We start from the raw sequence: 19,976 nt of genomic DNA on the forward strand, positions 1-19,976 counted from the left end.
AAAAGTTACCAAACATAAAAAAAAATTGCTTGAAATGATTACACACCTAATTGGAATTTTTATCGGCTTCATTCGACCCCCATTCTTTTAAGTGTGATTCCTCTTTAACATATGGAATTCATGTCGCAGGTATGAACGTTTCAACAAGCTAAAACAAACGAATCCTTCTCTGAAGACCCTTCTAGCTGTGGGAGGCTGGAATCTAGGATCCGCCCCATTCACCAGGATGGTAGCCACCGACGCTAGCAGGCGGGAGTTTGCTACCACCACTGTCCAGTTCCTGAAAAAGAACGGATTTGACGGTCTGGATGTGGACTGGGAATACCCCGCCAACAGAGGCAGTCCCCCAGAGGATAGGGACCGCTACACTCAGCTTTTGAAGGTATGGCATTTTTACTAATTTTTGACTTATTGAAATCCAGGATATTGTTTTCATACCTTCTTGATTTTCGGCCTTTTTTTCTTTAGTTATTTTAATGGTTTTCTTTTGTCGTAACATTATAACTTGGTGTCATTCTAGGTTCTACACGAGGCATTTGCGCCGGAAGGACTAATGCTAACAACTGCTGTTTCAGCCGGAAAATTCACCATTGATTCCGCTTATGACATTCCTGCTATTTCTCAGTAAATATTGCGATGGTTGCCAAAACATTTATTAAGAAAGACAAAAAATTGGTTTTAGCTAAATTTCTATTTCACATGAATACTACATGTATGTAAGTTTCGGTAAAATAAAATACTGAGTTAATTAACAGATATGTAGATGAAATCAACCTGATGACGTATGATATGCACGGCGGAAGTTTCGATGACAAAACCGGACATAATGCTCCGTTGAAGGCCAGTCCAACAGCCACCGGAAATGATACCTATCTTAATGACGTAAAGTAGTACTACGTGTATTTCTTTTTGAAAGATAAATCCAAGGCCAATTTAATAAATTGCATTGATAAAAGATTTATTAGGTGACCTATGCTAAAGCATTTTGTGTGTATTTTCTTGTTTCGGGATTCTTTACAAACAATACATTTAATCTTTTGTAAAGATTTTTAGTCTTCAAATAGTTAACTTCAAATAGTTAACGTCAACGGCATTTCCTTTTATGGAATTTTTTTTTACAATGAGTGGATTTTATAAATTCTTCTGATTAAAAATCCATCAGTTTCAATTACACGAAGAATATACAGTAAAACATGCTTATAACGAAGTCCCAGGGACGCCCAATTTAACTTCGTTATAAGCGTAATTCGTTATATCCGTCAAGTTTACAACATGAAATAGAGACTTGGGGAATGAAATTCACTTCGCTGTAAGCGTCAATTCATTATAAGCGTGTTCGCTATAACCGTGTTTTACTGTAATTCGTGTTAATCAGGAATGGGCGGTGAACTACTGGCTACAGAAGGGGGCACCTGCTGAAAAGCTGAACGTTGGAATGCCTCTCTATGGACGTAGCTTTACCCTTGCTAGCCCTAGCAACAATGGGTTGTCTGCCCCTGACAGAGGGAATGGTGGACAAGCTGGAAGATACACCAATGAAGCTGGGTTCCTTGCTTACTACGAGGTCAGCAACATACTACCGTACAAGTATACTTTCATTCTTAAAGTGGAGAATTGGATTTGCAATAAGTTGTCCTTTTATTTATTTACTTTATTTATCGTAGATTTGTGATATGTTAAAAACTGGAGGAACTCGCCACTGGATTCCTGAGATGGAGGTTCCTTATGTGGTTAAACGTGACCAGTGGGTCGGATACGACGATCCGGAAAGTCTGAAACGCAAGGTAACATAATTAGCTTACAGAAACAGACATGTAGTTTAACTTATCAACAACAAAGTATTTTTAATGTATTGATCTGATTCAGGTGAACTTTGCCAAAAGTAAGGGTGTCGGTGGAGTCATGGTCTGGGCCCTGGATCTTGATGACTTCAGTGGAAGTTGTGGAGATGGAAAATATCCTCTTCTACGTGCCATCAACCAGGAGCTAGAGTCTCCAACTATCCAACAGTAAGAATAATATCACACTCGCTACTGAATTAAGGAATATGGTTCTCTGTGGATACAGGATTAGTTTTTGTTTTTATACTGATAGCTACCACAATCAAGATTTGCAGCGCCATTTGAATCATAACCTTTATTGCAGAAAAATGAAAACAACAGATTTTAAGGTTAATGACAGCAATTATGTTGGTTATAGGAAAAAAATATGTGTCCAATTTTTTTATAATATATGTCCAATTTTTTATACGATCAACACGATTGATTTTCGTTTGTTGTCCTTGTATGAGGTTGCATTGCGTCATTGCTGAGAGCAACGCGTCGCATTTGCATTTGTGTCCCCAAATCGAAATGATTGGAGTGAATCTTAAACAAAATGCACACTCCGCTGCATTTTGTTGCGTTGTCTTAAACCCGTTGACGTGTCTGTGTTCATATGGCCTAGCACTTATTGTTTACGATATGATACGGTATGACACAAACAGTTAAGAGAGAACGCAAGATACGGGATTTCACGCTTTTTCATTGACGCTTGCGATCTATTCTGAGTCATTCTAAAACCTGCATAGACTTCCTTTGATGCTTGCAATCTGCTAAAGTTGAGTTGCAAGGTTTATAGGTTGATTCACATCTGACCAGTACAGTTAGTCCACCATGATCCTGGAATGACGTGATGGTTCAGGTCCTCATGATCCACCTCTTGCACTGCAATCTGTAGACCTCATCCTCAGCCGTTTCTTGTTATCTCAACCTCAGAAGGTTATGCAGAACCACTGTCGTCCCTTAAATATATTTCACAGTGTTGATCTTTGGATGCTTCGAAGACACCAGAATCTAGAAGCCGTGGTTTCGAATCCTTTTTCCACATCACATTTCCCTTTGAAATTATATTGTTGTAAGTCCTCACTTTCCTGGGCTATGTCTTCTGCTGTATGGCTTCTTGAGTTCGTTTCTGAGTGCAAAGGTGCCATTAAATAGGTTAAAGATTGGTGCTCACATAGGCTTTGAATCAAAGGCAGTCAATGGGTATGATAGTCCTCAAGTTTTCTCTCCAAGACCACCGAACAACTCTGAGTCTCATTACTTGACATCTGATATATGTTCTTTGCAACCAACTTCGATCCAGGCAAATTCTGCTTCTACTAGAGTAAGGAGTTGTATGGCAAAGAACTGTTTACATTAAGTACACACAGCCAAGGTTTGGTGGCATTTTGATGGCAATGTTTCTTCCATTTAAGTCGCTACCAGATTGGGGATGTTCATTCTCTGTTTAAAAAGGCCAGCTAAAGTTATTCAGGCGTCATGGGTTACAATTACAAATACACTTGCATTATTAATTAATGGAACCTTTCTAAGATACGTAAAGGAACGAAAGTTGTTATTTGTGGCAAGATTTCTTAGGTCACTGTCAGTTCAGTGCATTTGAGCGAGGTTGTCTTAAGCTCTTGACTCTCTTCTCAATTTCTTGGGATATACCCTGCAAGACCACGTACATCTTTAACAGCAATGGCATTATATAAGTGTAGTTCAGTATGATGTAAATGTTTGATTCACTACCCTTAAATCAGTGTCTAGAAGACTAAGCTTCACTACCTGTTGTCCCATTTCCTTTGGGAGCCAAGGTTGCACCAAGAAATGTCTGATTGCAGCCCACATAACTCCTTTGTGATTGGAGGTTAACCTGGTCTGCTCTCCTTCTTTTTCACGGCGTCACGTTGTTGTCAAACTAATCTCCTGCCATCCTCAATGCTTTAGAGTTGTAGTATTACCTCTCTAGAAGTTAAAGAACAACTGCCGTCTATATAATGAATGCGAATGTTGTGCATAAAGTGTATCTCAAGTCGTGCTCACCCTGGTATTTATCGTGAAAGACACCGTGTCATATTGCAACATAACACTTTAGTATGTTATCTACTTTTCCCTTTTCCTTAACGTTGTATTTTAGTTTCCAAAATTTTAAAATTCCTTAAGAAAGGTTGATTCAATACATTTTATTATATGGTCTATGTCAGTAATTAAGTCAATTTTCTAAACTAAGGCATATTTAAACATTGATTTGCAACTTCGCAGCTATTTATATTCTATTTTTAAATCACATTGTGTCCAGAACGTAAAGGTCATGATATTTAATAAAGATCTTCTCAAAGCTTTATAAACAACATCCAAATATTAATAGTATGCAAGTACCTTATTGAACCTTCTTAAAAGATTCTGGTAGGCTTTATTTAAAACCACTTATAAGCAAACATTGTGTCGGTAAATTTCTTTCATTATACAAAACGAATAAAAAATCAGAGTTTGAAAAGTTTGAGTAAATGATATATGATAAAATAAACGTTGGGGGTACTGATTTTAGTTCCCATCTGATTTCATTTATATTGAATTTTTTTTAGATTAACTACGGCATCCCCAGCTAATCCCCCCAGCGCTCCTGTCAACAATCCTCAACAACAAACCTCGCCTCCAGCCAGTAGCAACGCAGTTGCACCACTAAACTCTGGTATAACTTGCCGCTATAATTTGTTTAGCACTTTAGCATATTGACTGTTAAAGTTACCAGAAAATTTTAAGAGTTTGGTTTTGCCTACTGAAATGAAAAGTAGACGCTAAAGTTAAATTGTTTGTAGAAATATCAAAGGACTATATATGGTTTGAGCCTAAAATGGCCCCCTTAAATGAACATTGTCATTTTACTGTAATTCTTTGTTTTATTTGTACAAATATACATTTGAAGTTTTTTCATAATTTTCATTTTGATATTAGTGCCCACAATATAAAAATATGACATCATAAAGTTGACCTTTTCCCGACATTTTCGCATTTTTATCATAAAACGGCTTGTTTTGAAGCAGTTTTTCTCTAAGGAAACAATGAGCGACTGCTTGAACAAACAAAATATTTTCACCAAAGATATATCTCTCCAGTACTTATAAATGACAAAAAGTTTGTTCTTGTTCATAGAGTCGCTCTATATTTTCCATTCGAAAAAAGATAAGAAAAGTGGCAATTTTTGACTGATTTTGATTAAATTATAAAAACAGCGTCACTTCTGAAGTCATATACTGCCAGTGAGTGCATATAAATCAAATAAATAGGTAAAAAACATATTTTATGTCAACTTTTTCATAAAATAACACAACAAATAATTTTACCTGAATAACTTTAAAGATTTTTTGACTAATATCATATATTATTTTATGTGGATAAGATAAAAAAAAGTTAAATATCAACTAAATATAATTAAGTTGCTTCGATGCAAAAATACCTTTATTGATAAAATCTAAAATAGGTTGTTTAGTTTACTTAATGTAAATATTCTGTATTGAGGTACATGTAAATGTATAAGAAAAAAGACAATTGATAGAATATTCGATCATTGTTTCATTTTTTATCAAAGGCAATAACTATCGACGAGTGTGTTATTACACAAACTGGTCACAGTACAGAAATGGACCCGCCAAGTTCTTCCCCGAAAACGTGGACCCCACCCTTTGTACCCACCTGATCTACGCCTTTGCCAAACTGAACGGTAACAAGCTGGCAGCGTTCGAGTGGAACGACGAGAGTACACCATGGATGAAGGGAATGTAAGAAACCCATGTATTTTATGTTTTACAGTTTTTTGTTATCCATCGGTTATACTATGATATTGTGTACACATAAAAAACCTTAGAAGAAATTTTATAATTTTTCTGAGAGATAAGTACTAAAAATCTAATTAAAAATATTTTGCTTCCTTTGGCCAAACACGTTGTTATTGTGTCTCTCCCTTTAATATGGAGTTTTTGCTGTTGCAGGTATGAACGTTTTAACAAGCTAAAACAAACGAATCCTTCTCTGAAGACCCTTCTAGCTGTGGGAGGCTGGAATCTAGGATCCGCCCCATTCACCAGGATGGTAGCCACCGACGCTAGCAGGCGGGAGTTTGCTACCACCACTGTCCAGTTCCTGAAAAAGAACGGTTTTGATGGTCTGGACGTAGACTGGGAATACCCCGCCAACAGAGGGAGTCCCCCAGAGGATAGGGACCGCTTTACCCAGCTTTTGAAGGTATGACACTTATACTTATTTTTGACTTTTTAAAATCCAGGATGTTGTTTTTATACTTTCTAGATTTTCGGCCTTTTTCTCTTTAGTTGTTTTTATGGTTTTCTTTTGTCGTAACATCATAACTTGGTGTCATTCTAGGTTCTGCACGAGGCATTTGCACCGGAAGGACTAATGCTAACAACTGCTGTTTCAGCCGGAAAATTCACCATTGATTCCGCTTATGACATCCCTGCTATTTCTCAGTAAATATTGCGATAGTTGCCAAAACATTTAAGGAAGACAGAAAATGGTTTAAGCTAAATTTCTAGTTCACATTTGTATTATGTGTGCTTTGGTAAAATATAATACTGTCTTAATTCACAGATATGTGGATGAAATCAACCTGATGACGTATGATATGCACGGCGGAAGTTTCGATGACAAAACCGGACATAATGCTCCGTTGAAGGCCAGTCCAACAGCCACCGGAAATGATACCTATTTGAATGACGTAAGTAGTCTTACATGAATTTTTTTTAATAAAGCAAAGGCCAATTGAATAAAATCTATTTGTATACAATTTATTAGGTGAACTATCTTTAGTGTAATATATTTTCTTGCTTCGGGATTCTTTATATAATTGTTGTTAGATAATTTTTGACGGATGTAAAAAAAATACATGTATTCTTTTGTAAAGATTTTTGGTCTGCAACTTTTGCTGCATTTCCTTTTATTGAAAAACAATATTTCAATAAGGATTTTACAAATTCTTCTGACAAAAAAACTCATCAGTTTACATAACATGAAGAATATAATTCATTTTTTTTTAGGAATGGGCGGTGAATTACTGGCTACAGAAGGGGGCACCTGCTGAAAAACTGAACGTAGGAATGCCTCTGTATGGACGTAGCTTTACCCTTGCTAGCCCTAGCAATAATGGACTGTCTGCCCCTGACAGAGGCAATGGTGGACAAGCTGGGAGATACACAAATGAAGCTGGGTTCCTTGCTTACTACGAGGTCAGCAACATACTTTCATAGAACTCTAAAAGTGGGGAGTTGGATTTTGGGGTTCGGATTTTGATTTGTCGTTCTATGTTTTGAATTTATTTATTGTAGATTTGTGATATGTTAAAAACTGGAGGAACTCGCCACTGGATTCCCGAGATGGAGGTTCCTTATGTGGTTAAACGTGACCAGTGGGTCGGATACGATGATCCGGAAAGTCTGAAACGCAAGGTTACTCAGTTAACTTAGTTTTAAAAAATCCAATATACTGATGATAACGAAATACCAAGAATAACCTAATATTGATCCGACTGATTCAGGTGGACTTTGTCAAAAGTAAGGGTGTCGGTGGAGTCATGGTCTGGGCCCTGGATCTTGATGACTTCAGTGGAAGTTGTGGAGATGGAAAATATCCTCTTCTACGTGCGATTAACCAGGAGTTAGCGGCTCCAACTACCCTACAGTAAGAATAGATTACACTGTCTACAGAACAGAAAAAAAACGTTTGTTTTTATTGAATCTTGATTAATATTAAGAATTAAATATGATTACACGTCAGTTAAATAGCTGTAACTAAATGTCAACTACTATGCAATCAATGTTGGTATTATTGTAGATTTTAAATCAGCTATAAAAAAAACACCAAATTTTAAAATAATTCACGATTACTACTGGATAATGCTTATATTATACAACAAAGACCTAATATATATTCTCTGGATTTTTTCAGTCTTTTCTTACCTTTTCTACTTTAACTGCTACGTGTACAACGTCGACTTTCTACACGTGTAGTTATAAAAAACATCTAATTACATCAAATTACAAACAATCCCACTAAATACCCAATAACAACGACCGGCTATAACTTCATTTAGCTGATTGACTAGTCCAACTGCTTCTAAATGTGAAATCTGAGAGGTCATTGTTAACCGTAATCTTTAACCGCGTGTAATCTGGTCTTTTACATCGTGAAATACTGTATCCGTTAAAATAAATCTTCCGCTAAGATTCATATTTATTTTTGAGCATACAAAATGTTTAAAACACTACATCGCTAAATTCCGCTGTAAGGTACCCTTTGAAATCGGTTATCTTTTTTAAATAATGTCGATCACATTTTTAATATCTCAAATAGTAACTTTTTTTCATCTTCTTAAATGATAAAGACAGGCTTTATTTCAAACAATTTTGGTAAAGATGTTTCAAGGAGTTTTGTTAATGAAAAAAGGATTTTAAAATGTAGAAAAAATAATCATCTTCAAAAAACAAGTTATTGAAAGGATAAGGTAAATGTTTTTTGTTTTGCTTAATTTTTACATTTTAGACTGAGTACGGGATCCCCAGCTAATTCCCCCAGCGCACCTGGCAACAATCCTCAACAACAGACCTCGCCGCCTGCCAGTAGCAACGCAGTTGCACCACTAAACTCTGGTAGAGTTTGCTGTGTTAATTTTACATCAACTGTATATGGAATTCTGAATTTCATAGAAAACTTAATTTTCTACACTAATGACATGAAAATTTAGATAATTCACAACTAGGAAAATAAAAAAAAAATTGAAGAATATTTGTAAAAGTTTATGCTCACAATAGATTGACGATTCATTATGTCTTATTTTTTTTACAGGCAATAACTATCGACGAGTGTGTTATTACACAAACTGGTCACAGTACAGAAATGGACCCGCCAAGTTCTTCCCCGAAAACGTGGACCCCAACCTCTGTACCCACCTGATCTACGCCTTTGCCAAACTGAACGGTAACAAGCTGGCAGCGTTCGAGTGGAACGACGAGAGTACACCATGGATGAAGGGAATGTAAGAAACCTATGTGTTTTATCTTTTTTCTCTTAATTCCATTTTTGAAATTAAGCTTCATATGGTATAAACAATACACATTTTTAATCAAATTTAAATGTTTACTTCAAGTATATTAGTGGACAAATATTCAAATTGAAATGATTTAGTACGAAATAGTGGATTTTTTCTTTAATTTTCAGTATACGTACTTCCTCTCACTGGTTATAATATATCTCTTTCCTATGATTTAAAACGCCTCACAGTGTAAAACTATTAACAGGTATGAACGTTTCAACAATCTGAAACAACAGAATCCTGCTCTGAAGACCCTTCTAGCTGTGGGAGGCTGGAATCTAGGGTCCGCCCCATTCACCAGGATGGTAGCCACCGACGCTAGCAGGCGGGAGTTTGCTACCACCACTGTCCAGTTCCTGAAAAAGAACGGATTTGACGGTCTGGACGTAGACTGGGAGTACCCCGCCAACAGAGGCAGTCCCCCAGAGGATAGGGACCGCTTCTCTCAGCTTTTGAAGGTAGGACACGCTTGCAAGTTGCAATATTTGATATGACTTACACACGTGTGAATAAAGATTATGACTGCAATTAATATTATATTTAGTGATAGAATATGATACATGTACATTGTTTGGTATTTTCAATGTTTTATTTTCTACATCACTGAATGTATTAAACGTTTTTTGTTTAACTAATGAATCTGTTGTTTTGGTTCCATTCCAGGTTCTACACGAAGCTTTCGCACCGGAAGGACTTATTTTAACAACTGCTGTTTCAGCCGGAAAATTCACCATCGATTCTGCCTATGACGTACCTGCTATTTCTCAGTAAATGTCGTGAGAATTTAATATAACATTTTTAAAAAAGTACACCAAGGCTTTGAACACAAATTTCTTTTTCACCTTTAAAATTTTGGTGCCACAATATAACTTAAACCTGCATTCGTGTACAGATATGTGGATGAAATCAACTTGATGGCGTATGATATGCACGGCGGAAGTTTCGATGACAAAACCGGACATAATGCTCCTTTGAAGGCCAGTTCAACGGCCACCGGAAATGATACCTATCTGAATGACGTAATGTATTAATCTATTATCTTTTAAAATTTCTTGCATTTGAGATTATCTTTATTTCTCTTTTCTGCCCTATGATTGATGGCCGCTTTGAGGTTGCATTCATAACTATGTTAATATATTTCAAAAAAGCAAAAAATATTGTTACTGTATTCCTATTGATATATTGTGATATAATATCACACATATCATTTGATCAATTTTGTTGCCAATCTGTCTATTTAAATAAAAGAAGGGTTTTTTCGTAATTCAGGAATGGGCTGTGAACTACTGGCTTCAGAAGGGGGCACCTGCTGAAAAGCTGAACGTAGGAATGCCTCTGTATGGACGTAGCTTCACGCTAGCTAGCCCTAGTAACAATGGATTGTCTGCCCCTGACAGAGGGAATGGTGGACAGGCAGGCAGATACACCAATGAAGCTGGGTTCCTCGCTTACTACGAGGTCAGACATGTGCTTTATATGCAGTTATAGATCATCGTATGATTAAGATCCATTCACAGAATTCGTCAATCTATTTTTTTCCTTACCATCTGTGAATATGTTTATTTTATCTAACGTAGATCTGTGAAATGTTAAAAACTGGAGGAACTCGCCACTGGATTCCCGATATGGAGGTTCCTTATGTGGTTAAACGTGACCAGTGGGTCGGATATGATGATCCTGAAAGCCTGAAACGCAAGGTAAAATAATTAACTTAGTTAAAAATAAAGTCAAATTTACGAATGGTAACGAAATACCAAGTATAACTGTATATTGATCCTACTGATTCAGGTGGACTTTGCCAAAAGTAAGGGTGTCGGTGGAGTCATGGTCTGGGCCCTGGATCTTGATGATTTCAGTGGAAGTTGTGGAGATGGAAAATATCCTCTTCTTCGTGCCATCAACCAGGAGCTAGCGGCTCCAACCATCCAACAGTAAGATTAATATCGCAGTGTATATTTAAGCGAAGAATTTGTTTTATCGAACTTTTATTCAGTTAAAAATGGAATACAAGCTCAAGATTGAAGAAAGTTTTTTATGACAATAAGGAAGTGACTGTAGTTAAGTTTGATGTAGTATGGGATTAGTTTTGGAATTTTTTGACATTAATGAAAACACATTTATTAGTTGATGAATAATGTTGATTTTATACCAACAACACCTTAAAGTGTTTCTGTACGTTCAATTATTGAAATTTTTGCTTACTTTTGCTATTCAAAGTAAAATGTTTACAATTTAAACAATGTAAAAAAGAAAAACAAATCACTTAATTAAGCTAAAAAGTAAAATGTAAAGTCCAAACACATACATGTACAAAAAGCAGTTAACTACCGAATGTCAAGTACAGACTACCACTTATTTAATGTTTGAAATCTGAAAATTGTTTTGATGGAAGTAGAAAACTAGATTGGTCTTTTTTCAAGATGCAACCGTCTGTATTCTGGTTTATAACATTGTGCATTCAACATGCAAACACTTTCTCCGCTTAAATCCACTAAACTGTATAACGAACGTTGTATAACTTGTTACCTTTATAAACATTATTAAACACATTTATAATATCTCAAATACATACATGTAATAACGTTATTCGTTTACTGAAATGGGTTTGAAAGGTCAATGTTGGCAAAAAAATATGTCGGTGAATATCTTTTATGAAAGAATAATATTATAAGAAAAAGAAAAAATAATAATTTCTAAAAATAAGGTATTCAAAGAAAAGGTTGAATGTTGTGAATTATAATAAGTTGTCACTTTAATGCTTATTTTTGGTCATTTTTAGACCGACAAATGCCCAAATTACGGGATCCCCCGGTAATTCCCCCAGCACTTCTGGCAACAATCCTCAACAACAGACCTCCACGCCTGCCAATAGCAACTCGGTTGCGCAACAAAGCTGTGGTAAAACTTTATGAACTTATTCTAAAATCAGCTGTTTATGGAATTATGCATTCTATAGACAAGTACTCTAGGTTTACGTAATGCCAAGTTCTAAAATCATTACTAATTTAAAAAAAATAGTGATATAATTTGTTAGGGAAAGACGTATTTCAAAAACGTAATTTTGTGTCGCATTCTTAAATGGTTAATTATAAAAATCTAGACAACTTATGCATTAGACGTATATTTGTAAAAGATAGTAAATGCTCATAATTGAATTGAAATTCATTATCTTTCATTTATTTTTTAAACTTAAGGAGGTAATACTAGTAAACGACGAGTGTGTTATTACACAAACTGGGCACAATACAGAACTGCCCCGGCCAAGTTCTTCCCCGAAAACGTGGACCCCTCTCTCTGTACCCATATTATATTTGCTTTTGCCAAACTGAACGGTAACAGGTTGGCAGCTTACGAGTGGAACGACGAAACAACAGGGTCAACTAAGGGAATGTAAGTCAAATTACTTTAGTGTATTTTAATAATTCCTCCATAGTTTTCTTAAATATCTATTGTAAGCAATGTTCTGTTTAATTTTATAAAAATCAGTACAATTACATTTAAATGATTTGTGATGCCCGCTGGTTCTCGTTGTGACTTCTTAAAAAATAAAAGTCTAGCTCTCCAGTCAAAAAAAAAATTTACGGCCGCCCATCCGAATTTTTTGACAGGAGAGCTACAGTTGTGCAGATATTTCGATCTATACACATTTTTTATGTGAATAAAATTAACGATGATTTTTCTTTCGAGTTTAAGTCCTCTATGAAATATTATTCTGCAATTCTCTCGGAGTTACCGTTCTTGAAACTTTAAACGTTGTGTTTTTCTGGTCTATTCTATTTTTCAAGAAAATACTTGTTTTGAATTAGAATAATAAGTTGTTCATTTTATTCTTACCTTCATGTGGTCCCTGGTATGCCATCTCTCTCTCTCTCTCTCTCTCTCTCTCTCTCTCTCTCTCTCTCATCTTTACACGTGATACAAATTCTTTTTTAGGTATGAACGTATTAATGATTTAAAACAACAGAATCCTTCTCTGAAGACCCTTCTAGCCGTGGGAGGTTGGAAATTGGGGACCTCTCCATTTTCTAACATGGTAGCCACCGACGCTAGCAGGCGGGAGTTTGCTACCACCACTGTCCAGTTCCTGAAAAAGAACGGTTTTGACGGTCTGGACGTGGACTGGGAATACCCCGCCAACAGAGGGAGTCCAGCAGTGGACAAAGACCGCTTCACACAGCTTCTGAAGGTCTTAATATTTTCCAGCATAATGTTTAAACTTAATTGAGTTGACTTTTGATCTCAGTCTTGCTTCCGTATTTGTAAAAGTGAGGCTTATTTGATTTTCTTCTTTAATTCAATAGTGTACCATCTCTTCCAACATGTGTTTGTTTCAAAAGTTTTTAACGTCATTTTTCCTTTTGGCTCTTTTCTTTATATAGGTTTTACACGAAACATTTGCACCTGAGGGTCTGCTATTGACAGTTGCAGTTGCGGCTGGAAAATCCACCATCGACTCCGCTTATGATATACCTGGCATTTCTAAGTAAATATTGCGACCGTTACCATATTTTTGTTCTTATAGCCAAATATATAGATTGGAAAAAGTCCTTCAAACTATTTTGTGTAGCGTTTTGTAGCCTGTTTAAGGCCCTTATACAATTGGCGCACGAGCAGAAGCGACAAAATATTCATGCGATTGAAAAATTTAGATTTGGATCAAAATAATCTCAAATGTAAAAAGTATTCGCACGATCTAAAACCACCGTTGTGCGAATCATTATATCTTGCGATATATCTTGCGTCTTAAGCGACTTGTACATGTACAATGAAAGCGAGTGTTGTAAGATCGCGAGAGTGATCAAGTGATCGGACGATTGAAAGTGTTGTAAAGTGCTCGTGCGCCAATTGTGAAAGCCTCGGTACTAAATCAGTGATCACTGTAACAGGTATGTCGATGGAATTAACATGATGGCGTATGATTTGCATGGTGCTTATGAGACCAAAACCGGCCCAAATGCTCCGCTGAAAGGCCATCCCTCTGAGACCGGAGCTGACCGGTACATGAATGACGTAAGACTTTTGTTCGTTTATGAATCTAGAGATAACCAATGGTAATTTTCATCATTTTAGTCTTGTCTTTTAACCTTTTACCTCTGTTTGAAGTACCAGGGCATCTGGTGGTTTTTTTTTTAGCGTAGACCACGTCACTGGGTTTGAGATCCCGTTTCATTTATGGTTAACGCGTACATATAACGTTGTTTACAAGGATCATTCTTTTAATTAGCATATATCTTTCTCATTAAAATAAATTCTCAGTTCAGTTTCGGAAACTAGTCAATATCTTGCTGAATATGCAAAGTTTTAAGTTCTAAACTATACAATTAATTGCAGGAGTGGGCAGTGAACTACTGGATACAAAAGGGGGCACCTCCTGAAAAAATAAACTTGGGCATGCCTCTATATGGACGCACCTTTACCCTTGCTAACCCAAGCAACAATGGATTGTTCGCCCCTGACAGTGGTAATGGTGGAGTAGCTGGCAGATACACAGGGGAATCAGGGATCCTTGCTTACTACGAGGTCAAATTGCCCCTTACAACCATATTTCCGTTCAAAATTGCAATTTCGATAGGGGTCTTCTAATTTTGTTTCTATTTCTGTATATAGGTTTGTGATATGTTGAAAAATGGGGGTGTTCGCCATTGGATTCCTGAGATGGAGGTCCCTTACCTTGTCAAAGGTAACCAGTGGGTCAGTTACGACGATATAGAAAGCCTGAAACGCAAGGTGAACCTTTTTTCCTATCAGGAGTTGAATTCTCTTAGGGTAGCAGATTATATTGTTAACTTTATTGTTTGTCTTAATCAGGTTGACTTCGTCAATAGTAAAGGTCTCGGTGGCACCATGGTATGGACCCTGGACCTTGATGATTTCACCGGGAGTTGTGGGGATGGAAAATATCCTCTTCTACGTGCCATCAACCAGGAGCTAGGGCCTTGTAGTACACCAAAGTAAGCACAAAACCACACCATGTTTATCGGTAAATGTATGGTTGATTTTGAAACCAAGGCGTCTCCTAAGCAATCCAATCAAATTCTAAAGAGTTCTTTACAACCTTACCTATAATAAAGTGACATATTTGTGAAAACTTCCCGTTACGTTTGATCATACTTTTTGTTTTGTAAGTTTGTTAGATGTTTTGAACCTTTATTTCTAAATATCACAATAATGCTTGATTTTGTTTTTGTGAAGAAAAGGCTTGAAGGAACAAAATTATAATTTAAATTCTACTTTTAGGACGACAAATGTACCCACCACTACTGCTCCAACCATGGCACCATCAACTCCACCCACCCAGACACCTACCATGGCACCATCAACAACAACCACCAAGGGACCACAACAACAGACCACTCAACCCAATAACCCTCCTACCATGGCACCATCTACCACAACCACCCAGGGACCCCCAAAACAAACCACTCACCCCAATAACCCTCCTACCATGGCACCATCTACCACAACCACCCAGGGACCCCCAAAACCAACCACTCATCCCACTAACCCCCCTACCATGGCACCTTCCACCAGTAAGTATCCATATATCATTGAATGGATGATTGCTTGTGATCAATTTTCCAATTGATTGTGACATTATTATTCATAAGAAGTGGTGTAATTTGTGATAGTATTCACTATAATTATAATTTTACTGATGTTGTAAGCAATCATTCTTCATGCTTTCATCGTGCGCTTTCCTTTTATGTAATACCGGTAGTATCCACTTTCTGAAGCTTTATTATTTATCTACATCAAGACAGTTGTTGATTTGTGATACATTTTTGTTTGATAAAGCTACAACTTCATCACCAATCAAAACCACTCACCATATTGGATCGACTAGCCGATTTGACTGTACTGGCAAAACTAGTGGTTTCTATGCTGACCCTAACTCTTGCACTGACTACTTTATTTGTGCTGGTACCCAAAGTTTCGAAGTTTCTTGCGCCAATGGCCTTTTGTTCAATAAAGCAACCAGTTTCTGTGATTATGCTAGCAACGTGCAGTGCAATGTTCAACCACAAATACAACAAACAACCAATGGACCACCCCTAACCAAACCACCTCAGACGACGCATGCTCATGGAACACAGCACGTGACTACAACAACCACACCAGCCCCATCTTCGACTCGATCTTCAACGACTACAAAAATCCCTATGACAACAACAACCCAGCCAACTACAACAACAACAACCCAGCCAACTACAACAACAACCCAGCCAACTACAACAACAACAACCCAGCCAACTACAACAACAACCCAGCCAACTACAACTACTACTAAACTGACGACGACAACAACCAAGGCAACAACTACCACCACCAAAGCGAGTCACTCACATATAAGTATGATTTTATGATCTTTACTTCAAATTAAATTGTTAATGATATAAGTATCTATTAAACAGTTGCTTCATGTTTATGCAATGTTTAAAATGCAGAGTCGTTAGACAATTTAACTAACTAACTGCCGACTTTTATACAGGTCAGGATCCAAATGTCTTCTGTCAGACGCATTCAGACGGCCATCACAGAGATCCAGACGACTGCGGAAAGTTCTACCTGTGTGCCAACAAGGGTGGCTTCATGGAAAGCTGCAACTTTGGCACGGTGTTTAACCCTACCATCCTCAACTGTGACTATCCATACAACGTGGATGGCTGCCATAATTATACACCTTAGACATCACATATCTTTTTTTTTTTAGAAATGATATTAGTTTTGAACTGGGTTAATTCTGCTTTATATAGCTAGCTTCTCCATCCGATTTTTCCGTCCACTAAGACTAAACCTGAAATCAATTCCTTACTTTTGTTGTAGAAAACTAAGTACTAGTAATAGTACTATAGGGAGATGCTTTAGCGACCATATAGAATTTAGTGATGCAATTTGTTTTGAAATAAAACTTAACTGCAAAATATGTGTGCCTGGCTTTTTTTTCAGTATCTGAGTGACGCGTAGGATAATTAGATAAAATTAAAATCCAGAAAACAAATGCAAATATGAATTGCTGCATTTAGAATGTATTCATACAGGACCAAGTACCCAAATAAAGTTATTTTTAGCTTACCTGTCTGTCGTCTGTCTGTCTGTCCGCCCCCGTCTGTGCGTCTTTCTGAATACTTTTCTCATTTTTTTAAATCATTTTCTACAATTACGGGGCCAATTTCAACTAAACTTGGCACAAAGCACCTTTAGGCAAAGGGGATTCAAAGTTCTAAAAAATGAAGGACCGTGCCTTTTATCAATGGCAGATTTTTCAAAATTTTTGACACATTTTCAAAAGTCTTCTTCTCAAGAACCATTTTGCCAGGAAAGCTGAAACTTATGTGAAAGCATCCTTAGGTAGTGTAGATCCAAAGTTGTGAAAATCATGACCCCCGAAGTAGGGTTGGGCCACAATGGGGGTCGAATTTTTACATAGGAATAAAAAGAATAAATTTTAAAAATCTTTTTCTCAGAAACCAATCAGCCAGGAAAGCTGAAACTTGTGAATAAGCATCCTCAGATAGTGTAGACTTGAAATTTTGAAAATCATGACCTCCAGGGGTAGGGTGGGGCCACAATGGAGGGGGTGTCGAATTTTTACAAAGGAACATATAGAGTAAATCTTTTTTTTTTAAACTTCTTCTCAGAAAATAATCAGATGGGAAAGCTGTAACTTGGAAACAAAGTCGATTTTTTAGATATGGATATTTATTGTAATAACTATCAGTCAAAAACGTGCTTAGTTTCAATGAATTGGGACTAGATCTGAAATCAGGTTAAGAATAAGCGACCATAACACATTGTTCCGTTAAGGTGGAATAACACATCATCACAAAATGGCTGACCTCTGATCGAAACGACATTTCGTTACATTAAAAGAATTTTATCAACGATAATATGTCAATTACTCCTGAGTCCATAGACGAGTGAATAAAGTGTCGGGCTTGTGATTCGTACATCCCGAGTTCGAATTACGGAGGGGCTTTTGTTGTTACTTACTGAATTGAATATTTTTATATATTCATTTTTTATCCCCAAACTGGAATTTTTTCGCTTTATTTGACATATGTACAGTTTATGTATGATTAAATCTTTCATAATCAAATAATGTTATGTTAATTTGATTTACTTTTTCCAGGTGTGTTATTCCACCTTAAGATTGTGCGAGAAATATTAGTAAACACTCTCTTTACTTGCTCTCGAAATCAGTTAAGATAAAGTTTAAAATGTCGGATATGGTTCTCACATAGGTTCAATGACAACATAGCTATGTCAAGGTCATTAACACTGTATTAAATGCTATGACGTATTATCATAATCCAATTCCGCATTGCTAATTTTTTTAACCATATCAAATACCACGAAACAGACGACCGGGGCGTGTAATCCAAATTCAATAAAGAAAGAACATGTTTAGTTCATCTGAATTTTGACAGTTAGGTAATACAGCGACATCTGGCAATTAGCGGTTACAGGGATTTGGACTGATAATGAATCACCTGCCGACCTTAGTTTTCTGTGGTTTCTACAATTTGTTTCTGTGAGAAATTAAAATGCTTCAACATGAATGCGGGTTTTCAATGAACAGTGGGTCCATGACACCACAAAACTAAGCCATTGTAATCGTTACTTTTTGTGAAATTTATTACTTCAAATTGCTATAAAGACAAGTAAAAGTTATCAATCATAAAGTTTTAAAACCAAAGCCCGAGCGGCTCGGTTCATATTGGTCAGCGGGGATATAATAAGTTTATGGTGAGATTGAGAGATATGTTCACATGAATCTTTAAAAGATATGCCCTTCATTATGTATATACAACGAAAATAAAAAAAAAAAATACCTTATCAAGTTGTTCCGAGACCGCCTTGGTAAGTGCTCAGTGATACTACTTGATTTAGGCCAACTATTAAATAAGAAACAGTGAATCAGCCAAGCTCGTTCATACACAATTCTGTGTTGGTGATTAATTAATTTTGTTGTGATATAAACAGTTTGGGTTTAATCTTTGTCCAAAGATACCTTCAACTGATGACTTTCTATCGAGATATCGATAATGTATTCATTATGAGTGCAAGTTCATGCAGAATACAGCGCAAGAACTAATGCATTTTCACACGAAAAGATTTTACTCGAAGCAGTAGTTATACGGTAAAAATGCTGCGTAAGTGATCAAAGTTTTAAGTAGGACTGTCGGATTTAAGAATTAACAGGACAGGATAGTCGCGGCCGTTTGTAGACTATATTAATCTTCTTTATAAAGAAAACGATGTTTAAAGATGTAAAATAAAACTCTATAACTTAAAAGTCATATTTGGAACCTGACGGTAGATCTGTTGGATATAAATGTTTAATCATTTAGTCTCCTTAATACGACTCGTAGGCAAATACGATATACTTCATTGTTTATTCACATTTCATACAATGGATTTGAAGAAAAACACAATGCAGTGGGTTCTAACTTAAAACATCTCTCTCTCTCTCTCTCTCTCTCTCTCTCTCTCTCTCTCTTTCTCTCTCTCTCTCTCTCTGATTCGATTAATAAAGAAACCATCAAAAGATCAATGAAGATTTTGCAAAATCATGCATACTCTCACCTAATGATTATAAATTTGGATTGATGTATTTATGCATTGAATCAACAGATTTCACTACAAGGCAATTTGGAGGGCTGCATAAAATTTTGATCTTAAAAATTAACATCAAGATGAAAAGATAAAGGCAGTAAATGTCGTGGGGAAAGACCTATAGGTGAATGTCAAAACCAGAAACTCCAAACGAAAAATATCGACCAATACTCACAAAATACAAAGTAGAGTATTGGAAAAATTAATTCTGAAATGCGCCAAAGGAAACGTATATTTAATTTTATATAAGTTTGTACCAGCCTGAGGGAATGAGCCAACATTTGGCGTATTTAAGTAAATTTACATTATGCATACAACATAATTGGAGGTGTATTCATTTGCATAATGTTTTCAATTAGCTAAAATAACATGTTGAAATGTATTTTTTAAAGATTTAGAACATTTTGTAAAGTAAAAACCGAAGAAGAAAATTAATTCATTATAAATTG

General features: G+C 36.3%; 1 protein-coding gene across 1 annotated transcript in view; it reads left to right on the forward strand.

The window, feature by feature from the left end:
- Positions 1-16,834, forward strand: part of LOC128164864 (uncharacterized) — a 34,030-nt gene extending 17,196 nt beyond the window's left edge. The window contains exons 25-57 of the mRNA XM_052828917.1: positions 130-382; positions 521-624; positions 756-882; positions 1,376-1,564; positions 1,665-1,784; positions 1,867-2,009; positions 4,394-4,500; positions 5,398-5,587; positions 5,798-6,050; positions 6,189-6,292; positions 6,414-6,540; positions 6,860-7,048; positions 7,148-7,267; positions 7,357-7,499; positions 8,361-8,467; positions 8,664-8,853; positions 9,116-9,368; positions 9,574-9,677; positions 9,803-9,929; positions 10,180-10,368; positions 10,488-10,607; positions 10,699-10,841; positions 11,690-11,808; positions 12,105-12,300; positions 12,844-13,096; positions 13,290-13,393; positions 13,797-13,920; positions 14,242-14,430; positions 14,518-14,637; positions 14,719-14,861; positions 15,148-15,440; positions 15,706-16,260; positions 16,400-16,834. Of these exons, the coding sequence (XP_052684877.1) occupies positions 130-382; positions 521-624; positions 756-882; positions 1,376-1,564; positions 1,665-1,784; positions 1,867-2,009; positions 4,394-4,500; positions 5,398-5,587; positions 5,798-6,050; positions 6,189-6,292; positions 6,414-6,540; positions 6,860-7,048; positions 7,148-7,267; positions 7,357-7,499; positions 8,361-8,467; positions 8,664-8,853; positions 9,116-9,368; positions 9,574-9,677; positions 9,803-9,929; positions 10,180-10,368; positions 10,488-10,607; positions 10,699-10,841; positions 11,690-11,808; positions 12,105-12,300; positions 12,844-13,096; positions 13,290-13,393; positions 13,797-13,920; positions 14,242-14,430; positions 14,518-14,637; positions 14,719-14,861; positions 15,148-15,440; positions 15,706-16,260; positions 16,400-16,596 (5,695 nt within the window). The 3' untranslated portion in view covers positions 16,597-16,834. The remainder of the gene's footprint in view (positions 1-129; positions 383-520; positions 625-755; positions 883-1,375; positions 1,565-1,664; positions 1,785-1,866; positions 2,010-4,393; positions 4,501-5,397; positions 5,588-5,797; positions 6,051-6,188; positions 6,293-6,413; positions 6,541-6,859; positions 7,049-7,147; positions 7,268-7,356; positions 7,500-8,360; positions 8,468-8,663; positions 8,854-9,115; positions 9,369-9,573; positions 9,678-9,802; positions 9,930-10,179; positions 10,369-10,487; positions 10,608-10,698; positions 10,842-11,689; positions 11,809-12,104; positions 12,301-12,843; positions 13,097-13,289; positions 13,394-13,796; positions 13,921-14,241; positions 14,431-14,517; positions 14,638-14,718; positions 14,862-15,147; positions 15,441-15,705; positions 16,261-16,399) is intronic.
- Positions 16,835-19,976: the final 3,142 nt, after the last annotated feature.

This window comes from Crassostrea angulata, chromosome 10 (assembly GCF_025612915.1).
Source record: "Crassostrea angulata isolate pt1a10 chromosome 10, ASM2561291v2, whole genome shotgun sequence".
Classification (NCBI taxonomy): Eukaryota; Metazoa; Mollusca; class Bivalvia; order Ostreida; family Ostreidae; genus Magallana; species Magallana angulata.